Source organism: Dicentrarchus labrax, unplaced genomic scaffold (genome assembly GCF_905237075.1).
Source record: "Dicentrarchus labrax unplaced genomic scaffold, dlabrax2021, whole genome shotgun sequence".
In the NCBI taxonomy this organism is placed as follows: domain Eukaryota; kingdom Metazoa; phylum Chordata; class Actinopteri; family Moronidae; genus Dicentrarchus; species Dicentrarchus labrax.
Genome location: NW_026136721.1, coordinates 13,167,517 through 13,177,934, shown reverse-complemented (window position 1 = coordinate 13,177,934; position 10,418 = coordinate 13,167,517). Strand labels below are relative to the sequence as shown.

The 10,418-nt window shown below is 40.6% G+C and overlaps 2 protein-coding genes across 4 annotated transcripts in view; both read left to right on the top strand.

The window, feature by feature from the left end:
- The first annotated feature begins 43 nt into the window (after positions 1-43).
- Positions 44-2,461, top strand: cep20 (centrosomal protein 20). The gene is made up of 4 exons (XM_051385031.1): positions 44-122; positions 827-1,024; positions 1,344-1,428; positions 1,944-2,461. The coding sequence occupies exons 1-4, from the start codon at positions 95-97 to the stop codon at positions 2,071-2,073; spliced, it is 441 nt and encodes a 146-aa protein (XP_051240991.1). The 5' UTR covers positions 44-94; the 3' UTR covers positions 2,074-2,461.
- Positions 2,462-7,098: 4,637 nt separating this feature from the next.
- Positions 7,099-10,418, top strand: part of myh11a (myosin, heavy chain 11a, smooth muscle) — a 28,198-nt gene continuing 24,878 nt past the window's right edge. For all 3 annotated transcript variants that reach the window (XM_051384032.1, XM_051384031.1, XM_051384033.1), the window contains exon 1: positions 7,099-7,264. The gene's annotated coding sequence lies outside the window, so the exon portion shown is untranslated. The remainder of the gene's footprint in view (positions 7,265-10,418) is intronic.

Genomic DNA, 10,418 nt, shown 5'->3' with positions numbered 1-10,418 from the left:
CAGTTAGTTGTAGTTACAGAACTCAGTCACTAGATGGCAGAAGTCTTTGATATGCACAGTGGCAGGAGACAGTCGTTTGTTTACACTTGTTGCAATGGCGACCATCACTGAGCTGAAGTGTGGTAAGCGCTCACTATCATTCGGGATTTTGTCTACTTACTACCTTAATATATCAGACTAAAGTAAATAAACGAAAAATCACTTTACTGAATACTTTAGTCAAGTTGTCAGTAACACTGGTTAGCTAAGTTAATGTTTAACAAGCTTAACGACAACAACACGATGCCCTCGTGTATCTCCATTCAAAAACCCAACGATTTTAATAACTAAGAGGCCCTGGTTGTAAACAAATCAACTCCTTATAGTGAGTCAAGGCTGTCTCTAATGTCAAAATCTATATTTCAGTTCGGCATATATAAATACAACCTAGGTACCACATAATACTAGGTTTTCACACGGTTTGCCAATTGTACACACGTTAACACTAGCAAGCTAGCGAGGTTAGTTAGCTAACGTAACGTTCTGGCCAAAGGTGGCTGTGGGAATAAATGGTAAAGTACATTTATTGAAGTCGAGACTGTTTAATAATAATACATGTAGTCCGATTTGAAGAGTGGTTCCTAATGATTATAATACGATATTGAGTCGTATCTGAAGAGGTCTGTATCTTTCTAAAAAAATAAGGCAATATTAAATTTCCAAATTAATAAGTTGAGTACGGCATATTAGAAAAGACCGCCTAATTGGACAAACGTTAATGCTAAGTTAGCTGAATAACTAATTTCTAAAACTTGTTTTTGATCCAATAAAACGTGAACACCTGTAGCCGTGAGGGAAACGCTGGAGTCCCGTGGTGTGCTGGCCCAGCTGAAGGCTCGTATCCGGGCAGAGGTGTTCAGCGCCCTCGATGACCAGCGTGAACCCCGTCCGCCGCTGTCCCACGAAAACCTGCTGATCAACGAGCTCATCCGAGAGTACCTGGAGTTCAACAAGTACAGATACACGGCATCAGTACTGACAGCAGGTCGGTGGAAAGAGGCCAGCACATCTAGTGTTTTCACCAACTGTGGGGAACATTTCCACAGATAAACACATACTGTAAATGACTGGGAGATGTTTTACATGGTACATTGTGTGTACCATAATAATAATCACAAAAGTGTTTTGGGATTATTTAAAAAAAAAAAAAGCTTATTTAGTGATTATTTTATTGTCGGTGGTAAAAACAATTTTGTCAAAATTGGGAAATACCGCAGTGTTATTCCAGCTGTTTTTGAAACTTAACCAATCACTATTGTAGAGGAACATGTACTACTCCCAAACTCTGCTGTTTGTTTTCTCAGAGTCAGGCCAACCTGAAGTTCCCTTGGACAGACAGTTCCTGGCAAATGAGCTGAAAGTCACAGAGGATACAAGCTCCAAGTCTGTGTAAGTGCAGTACAGTCTGTTAGCCAACACATTGTTCAAATATTTACTGAACTCTGCAGGGGTATGATCGGTTTTGGGATAATAATTTGTGAATCCTCGCCATTATCATAGTTCCATCTTGAAATGCCGGGATACTTTTAATCATTTCAGCTTGTCCCCACCACCGTTTTGGAAAAAACATGGCTATTAGTTTGTGTTGTGAAATTCTACATTTCTCTGGGGCGTCTTAGTTTAGAACATGGGGCTCCGAAGATTCACCAGAGATTGTAGTCTGGCTTGTGTCTGTTTCTTCTCTTATCACTTCTACTTCTATCTCTGTGTACCATCAGGGAAAACTAAAAAACACATAATTAGAATAATTACTGGTGAGTCATTCGGATAGAGAGTGTACCAATGTTACCATAATGACCTGTGATTGATTCTGACCTTATTACCCAACCCATTTTCTCTCATTCAGACTTTGCTAAATAAATACAAAGTTAATCAAAATCAAACAATCACATTTTCATTTCCAGACCTCTTCTCTATGGCTTGGTGTCCCACTTTGTGAACAGCGGTGATAGTGGTGGAAAGATGTTTCTGCGGGGTGCCTCTCTGCCAGCTGGTGCTACTGCGAGCAACACAGTACCTCGACCTGATGCCTAAAAGTTAATGCACTGAGGACTGGAACAGCATGGACTACAAATACACTTTATACTCCTAATAGACGGCATGAAATGTTGCAGCACCTTGAAGGATTTTAGTGATATAATGTTTCTCTTCTGCAGTTTCGTTGTTTTTCACACTGTTCTCACCTGAGTAAAGTTGTAAGTTGCCAATGATCCCAAAGGGCCTTTTTTGCTTAGGTTTTAATATCTGCCTTTAGGTTATTTAGCATCAGTCATGGTGACACTGCTTGCAGGGATCCATATTGTTTTGTCAATGATTACAAATAACATTCCTTGTTGTCTTCTCCATTTAGATGTACAAATATTTGATACTTTTATATTGTGTTTTACTTGTTCAAAAATAAATGTTTTATATTTATACACTACGCTGAATTGAAATTGTGTGTGGAAGCGCTATTTTACTTGCTACCACATGGTGGCAGCCTCACCAAAGAAGAAGACTGCTGCTGTCAGATGATAAAATAGTGATATTTTGTTGTACCTAGTTGCAGCCTCAAAGCCACCATCTGTTCATGTCGAACATATGGTGTTATGCATAAAGATAGGGTACCCTATTTACATTAATATTGTGGTTAAAATTATCTTATTATATGTTAACAATATAAAGATATGGAGTTAATGCTTTTGTAAAGTTAAAAGAGCGTTGCTAATAATAGGAACTATATTTTCTTTCTTTAAGTTTTTTTTTTTGGCCTTTTCATGCCTTTATTGGATAGTGACAGCTGAAGATGGACAGGGGGTAGAGAGAGAGGGGATGACACGCCGCAAAGGGCCACAGGTTGGATTCAAACCTGGGCCCCTGCAGGAAGTCTGTATATGGGTCACCAGCTCTACTGACTGAGTTAACCAGGCGCCCAGAAACTATATTTTCAAGTACAGTTTGTACTTTTGAGCTTGTGCTTTATGCAGTTTTCATCACAGTCCAGTTTAAATAGTGCTGAACAACCTGCTTTCATTCAATTACTTTCCTGTGATTGTCATAACATATTCTTGGCACTCATTGTGTTGCTCTGTGCAGCCAAACCCACCGATGTAGCCCCTGCACCCTTAAACTGGTCTAAGGTGGATTTACCCATGATACCTCATGATTGTGAAGATGTTTACTCTCACATATCTGATAATCCACATTTATTCTGAGTTGAATGAGACATGTTCCAGATTTATTTTTGTAGCTTCACTTCCTCTTGTTCACCTCTGTGTACTCTGCAGCTTAGGAACTGCCTAATGACCTCCGTAACAGCTATGATCGCAATATTAAAATCATACTAACTGTGAAGGAAAGAAAGGAGGGCTCTTCCTGTGATTTCAGCAAGTCATAAAAAGATGCACCGTCACCTTCAGGACACAAACATATACTGCAACAAGCCAATACTCTTTGCATCTCACTTCCTCTTTCACCATTTAAGGAAACTTGACATTCTTATCTCACACCACTTAAAATCCAGAGTTTCTGGAACTGATTATCTTCGGGCCTGGCTAATTTATTTCCAAACCTGATGATGCCGGACACTGAGTTTCACCATTTCTACTATCTACATAATCCATGTCTAAATAGTTTTTACGTTCCTCTACCATATCTGCATCTCTTAATCTTGATTGTAGCAGCTTTGATAGATGAGATCATAGCTCTCAGATTAGTTCATTGAAAGAATGAACTCACTATAGTCAGCACACAGTGTATTTTGCTGAATTTTCCCGTACCTCTTGGGCAACTAGCTGTAAAGATGAAATGTGACCATTAAGTTTGTGCAACAAGATGTAATGTACACTTAACTCTAAACAGTGTCCTAATTTATTGCCTTCTTAGTCCCATTATAAATGATAATGTGCTGTTTATTGCATATGCATGTTGAAAATAGTGCTACAGCGAGCCTTATCTCGGACATTTGGAGTCTGAATTTACATCGTTTCCTTGGAGCAAACTTTTTTTTTGCCCTTAAAGGCTGTGGCCCTGAGCCGCCCAGTTTATTGGCACCAGATATATTCGTTCTCTTGAAAATGGCTATATAAGCGGAGGAAGTTGAACAATGGCACATGATTGTTCAATTGGCAGTTTGCCCTATAATAGGTAGCATTTCTCCTCCACTGTATAAATTAGTTGTGTGTAAAAGAGACAGCTGTATAAATACTACTGAATGCAGTGGTCTTTTGACTGCAGCAGAGTGAACTGATGTTTGCCCCTGGGCTCAAATTAGAATGCAATTGCATTCCACAAGGGTCAACCATATCCATAAACATATTTTCTCTCCAATAGATGGCCATCTATGGACATGAGGGTGGAGAAAAACATTAAACAATAAATATAGTGTATGTAAGAGAGCTCTGCATTACAGTTTGTGTTGTTTTTATTGTGTATTTGCTCTACCACATTCTGTTGAAGGACAGTCCACATATACTGCACACTGTCAGCTGTTGAGTAGTGAGTGGTGAACTTTATACATGTTAGGTGTGCAACAACAGTTATTTGTAGCAATCATGTCTTTTTTTTAAATAAAAGATTAGCTTAAGACTTTATTCAGATTTGTGCAGTATGTTTCTGTTTAATTTTTTCCAAGTGACTTTGCTGACTATTATTGATTTAATCATCCTTCACCCAGACTTTTTATCCATGTTCACTCCCACCACCTCCTCCTCTCCTCCTCGTCACTGTCAGCTTTTCATCGGTTTATTTATTGCTCTGAGGAATCAGTTAGAGATTATTCTTCCTCTCAGACAACTGGGTGGTGGGGGGGTTTGTTTCGGCCAAAGTTTAGAACAGATTCATTTTGTCAGCACGCAGAGCCCTCAAACTTCCACATGAAGTTTTTTTTTATGTTCTGTCGTCCTTTCTCCTTGCATGGATCGCCATACCTCACATTGAAGAGAGACATAGAAGTGGCAGCATTCAGAGAGTATGATCCTGTAGGATACCTGTGGGGGTTAGCATAGTGAGCAAATCACTGACACAAAGTTTAGTGCAATGCAAAGATCATCTGAAATACAGATACAATACTGTGTAGTTTTCCTCTTGGGCTGACAGCATATTCCCTTGTTGCCTCGGTGTGCTTAGGCTGATAAACCATGGAACAATTTGTCCGTCACAGCTAACTACAGGTAAAGAAACAACTTTGTTTGTTTGAACAATGCTATTGCTGCTGGACCATATTTAGTCACTGGGGCTCGGGGTGCTTGCCTGTGCTAGACTTTGAAAGTAACACCGAAAGCTGCCGAGATTCCATACAGACCCCACTGTCCTTATATGGCACACACTGCAACCTCTCTGTTCAGTGTATCTGCTGCTGCTTTGTCTCCCTCTCTCCTCCTCCTCGTCTCATTCTTCATCCCTCCCTCTGCCTTGTCTCTCACACTGACTCTCCATGAGTTTTTCAGCCCTAGTTTCTCCTTGGTTAACGCCACCCCTCATCCTTGATGTTGGCCAGAGGGAACCCTGAGGTCCTCCATGTTGATCTGTCATCAGGCCTCACACACACACACACACACACACACACACACACACACACACACACACACACACACACACCGGTGCAGTGCCTGTCTGGCACAAAACAGGCCCCAGCCATCAACCGGCGGCTTGATTTATTGGAGCAAATAGATCGGTGTCCTTATATAGGAAGTTCCATTGGAAAGAAGCTGGAAACAGGAGGGATGCAGCAGGGGAGGGATGGCGGGGGGTAGGGATGTTTGGGAGAGTGGAATGTGATGTGCGTAATGATAGAAGACACATGTGTGGATGTACACACACACACACACACACACACACACACAGAAAGACTCACTTTCATTATGTGACTTATGAGTTTTGTATTCGGGGGGAATCTCTTGGAGTGGTTACAGTAAAGGGGGGATTCCTGTGCTGCATGGGGACAACTTGCCTTATGAGGAGTAGGAGCAGATTGCATAATCTAAAAAAACCTACAAGATGTGGGATTGGAGCATCCAGCCCATTAGATTTTAGTAACTGTGTCACCATCATATAATTGTGATGCCTTTAGTTTTAATCCAGTATTTTACCTGAGGTGTTATATACTGTATGATCCTGAGCCCAGCAAAAAGACTATGTCAAAACTGAAAATACACGCACCCAACAGGGAACAATGTACAACCTCACTTATGAGGGGAAAAAAATACTCATTAGGCCTTTTTAACATCAAAAGGCATTTTGATATGCAGCAGCAGTAAAAGCACAGGTGTAAATAATAACATTAATAATAAAATTAACGATGAACAGATGTTAAAATGTTACCTAAGCAAAAGCACAAAATTATTATCAGCACAGTGTACTTAAAGTATCAAAGGTATTAACCAGCAGAGTGAACTTATTTAATCTATAAAATACATCATATTTTTAATTTGATCTATTTGCTTTGTAAGTCAAATCTAAAGAAAAGTAGTAACTGTAGTTAGATACATGTAGTGGAGTAGAAGTAAAGTAGCATAAAATGGGTGCAAACATCTCATACTTTTACAGTACTAAGTTCTACCATAGTCACAGACCTTATCTGACTATTGCAGGGGTTCCCAAATCTTCTCATGCCAAGGACCCCCACAATAGATTAGACAACAGATCCCTAATTTGTTAGGATTTTGTCTTTAGGAATCCCCTATTTTTTTATTTTAGGTTTAAAGACAAAATAGCGTATCGATGATCAAACAGAGATCACTATGAATAGCAATCAATACCCCAGACCCCAGTTTGAAAACCACTGTCCTATTGCACACAGACAAACATCGTCTCCTTTTGCAGGTGTCAGTCCACTAAGAGAGCTGAGGAGAGAGAATTTACAGTTTCCCATTTAATTATATTGACTTTTTTTATTCTAATCAACTTTGTATCAGCAGGACTCTTTTCTCCATTCAGCACCTCTTCATTCACAGCATCCCCTCCTGTGACTCGTCGAGGCAGCCGGTGTCCGCAGTGCGCATGCCCCCAGCCTCCGGCGCCGCCACTGGATGCTGCCTGCCTGCAGCGGGACGATGCTGGAGGAGGAGGGCCAGCTCGTGCAGCTCCACCCTCGCGCAGCAGTGCGCAGTTTAAATGGTAAAGCTCTGAATTTGACGGGGGTCGTTTGGACTGTTCGCTTTTTGGAGTACCTCGTCAACGCCGACCGCTCCAAACCCCCGACTTTCTAAACCCAAAGCTCCCCTGAACACAAATTCCTTCACACTATGTAAGTATGTCATTGGCTGTTTTGTTGTTGTACTAGTGGTGAATGATGCTGCAGTGCACTTGTCACCCCTCTCGCACTTTGCTAACTTTAACCGCGTTTGGGGAATAGTGTGTTGTTGTCCTTTTTCCTGTGTGTGTTAAAGTGATGAATTAAAACATAGAACATGATACTTTAATATTCCTTTACCGGTTCAAGTCATTATTTTAAAAAAGAACATTAGCTTCAGCCTTTTAGCTTACATTTTTTGACAGTGTGTCTTTTAATGCATCACTTCTTTTAATTACTCATTGAAGAAAATGAGACCATTTGAGTCTACATTACATTATGCATTAAGTTTGTTAATACTTGCCATTCATGCAGAATTACATGTATACATTTATTTAGGCCTGAGTGTATTAGACAGTGGACTGGATGTAAACTGGATGTAAACACTGTAAAAATGATGCTGCATTCACTGCACCACGCTGCAGTAACGGTATAGTAAGGAAGTAAGGGGAAGTTAGGTCTGAATATCTCAGTAAAGACAGTGTCTGACTCTAACCATGGAGTTTCCTGTTCTCCAAATATGGTTGTAAAGCTGCTTGTCAAACGGTTGTGGTTGAAGATGCAGACACTATAGTGAGAACTGAGAACTTTCACATGAAGCCAGACACTGATGGCTTTGAATGAGTTCATTTAACCTTTCTTTACAGACTGGTTTCATTTAATTGTCCGTTCTCTCCGTTAATATGGACATTAATGATCATGTTTGCCTACTTTTGTCAGTCCAAGTTCATTAGCAAAAGAAACACTAGCATTATTCTTATTTAACTTTACTTGACAATGAATGCCTTTGACTTATCATTTTTAACATCAAAGCATTTCTGTAAGAGGACGGTGCTATTTGTTCTGTGTGTTGACAGTTTATTTAGTTGTCAAGGTCCGTTCTGCAGTCGAGGACCAAGTAGGACCTTTTCCCTAATGGGACAAACCAATTATCATCATTAGTCTATTTTAGTCTTAATTTTAGTCTGATTTAATTATTGTCATGCATTAATCCTAGTCATCATAGAACAACATGAAAATCCTAATGTGTCAGGCTTTATTAAAAAGATGATAACAGGAAGAATCTCTGTGAAACAGCCAAGAGAGGAAATGAGTAAAATCATTCACAGGCCCTGTGGGTCAACCTCTTTAACTCACAAATAGAAAGGTCACTTAGTCTCCTGGGTGACATTTCCACTTGTTTATTATTATTTTGAATTGCAATTTGAAACATCATATATTTGTGTTTTGTTTGTTTTTTTGTGAGATATGTTCAATCATGACCAACATGTAATGACTGTGAATGATCTAAAGAGAAATGTGATACTATTCTCAGTTGATGGTTAGCACTGAACTAAGTAGGACAGTCACTTTGTGGGCTGCATAGGGTGTTCCTGTGTCACTGTCAGTTAAAATTAATATTATCTTTTCAGTAATTTATGGTTTGACTGTGAGCGCATTAATTATAATGCAGTATGGGTAGTTTAGTCTCATGGCAAACAATGCATGTGGCGACAAACAAAGCCTTGTGAAGGCTGTGAGCCCTTGTCATCCTTTAGATTTCCTGTCAGTGTGTGTCAACCTGTTATCCTGTCAACCCTACTTCAGACAGCTGTCTTTGAGATACACTGGCAGACTACAAAGCTGTGTTGACACAGCAGAGATAGAGAGAGAGGAGACTTTACAAAAGTATTAAGCCACAGTGGTGAGGAAAGTTAAAGGGAGTGAGGAGGAGGGCCTTGATTAGCTGTGCACACTTTAGCACCGGGAGGGGAGTGTCAGCAGAAGTCTGTTTACTGTTATCCAAAGAAATACCAGATCATCAAAGCATCAGCTGGTCCCTTCCTTGTTTCCTAAGAAATATGCTCGGCTCACTGGACTTATTCGCCGGCTCTGCAGACTTTGACAAATAGGAAGTGTCTGTCTCAGTCTCAAGTTAATATTTATGTATATCTTTCTTTGGGTGGCTTGGTTAGGATGGTCCCTGGGGTACATTTATTGGCTTTCTCAGGAGGCTCAGTGGCACAGTTTTACATAGTTCCCACTCAATTAAAGTATGTACCAGTCTCAGTGTACAGAGGGCTGGGGGGGTGTGGAGTAACAGCCTGTGGACAGGAGTAATACAGGAACCACTAAGTTTTTCTACTCAGTAGTTTGGAGGCCAATCCAATTGTGGTTTAAGTGTAGTATTAGAGTCACTCACAGACATATAGTGCAGAATATGGTGATATATTTTAAATATTTGCTACCAAGCTGTATGTCTGACTTATATTTTAATAGAGTTAGGTTCAGGTCCAACTCCTGAACCTGTTCCTGTTTGCATTTTACAGTACCCCCCACTGCAGGTACTACTCCCGGGCATGGCTGAGTCCCAGGCACTTGTTCATAATTTAGCCACTGCCTGGTGCATTTAAAAATGAATGCCGCCAGGGGCCCATATGAAGCATGATTGTTAAAACCCCGGGCCCCCCTTAGGCTCTCTGCCTCGCTGTTATCATTTTGGAGTAAACGACGAGGCCAGCAAGAGACATACTATTCCCTATATGGGCTTTGTTTGGGAGTTCACTTGCCTTGCTGTTTAGGTCCGCAGAAAAGAGTCCTGCTCCAGAGAAGGGGCCCATATATGGTCATCACAGCACGAGACTGAAGCCTCCTAGCAGAGAGAGAGAGGGAGAGAGAGAGAGAGGAGAGAGATGGAGGGGGAAAGACATTGAAGAAATGGTTGTTGTCAATTAAGCACTGACTTAATGATTGAGTATGAGTAAATGTCAGCGAGCATTAATGGTCTGGGGATATTTCAGATAAAGCCGTTGAGAAAATGTACCGGCCTTTGTTACTGAGATAATTAAAATCAATCTTCTGGCCTCAAACTTCTAAATCTAAACTGGGGGGGGGATTGTTTGTGCGTCTCCCTTGTGGCGTATGTGAAAGTGTAGGGTTGAGAGGGGGTGGAGGTCTGTGAGAATGGCTGCACTCTGGAACTCCCCAATGGATGAACATGTTAACTCTTCACTTACTGCAGTGTTTCATTAACCCTGAGCACAAACTGCTGTCTTTTTACCCAAAAGGAAGGGTTTTTATGTATCTGTGATATACAGTTTGAGTTGTGAAATTTAATTATAATTAATTC

Bases quoted from the DNA above. Each gene is read 5' to 3' on its own strand.
- cep20 (XM_051385031.1), top strand. From the start codon at position 95: ATGGCGACCATCACTGAGCTGAAGTGTG. The intron at 123-826 runs GTAAGCGCTCAC...GAACACCTGTAG, and splicing joins CATCACTGAGCTGAAGTGTG to CCGTGAGGGAAACGCTGGAG. The intron at 1,025-1,343 runs GTCGGTGGAAAG...TTGTTTTCTCAG, and splicing joins GGCATCAGTACTGACAGCAG to AGTCAGGCCAACCTGAAGTT.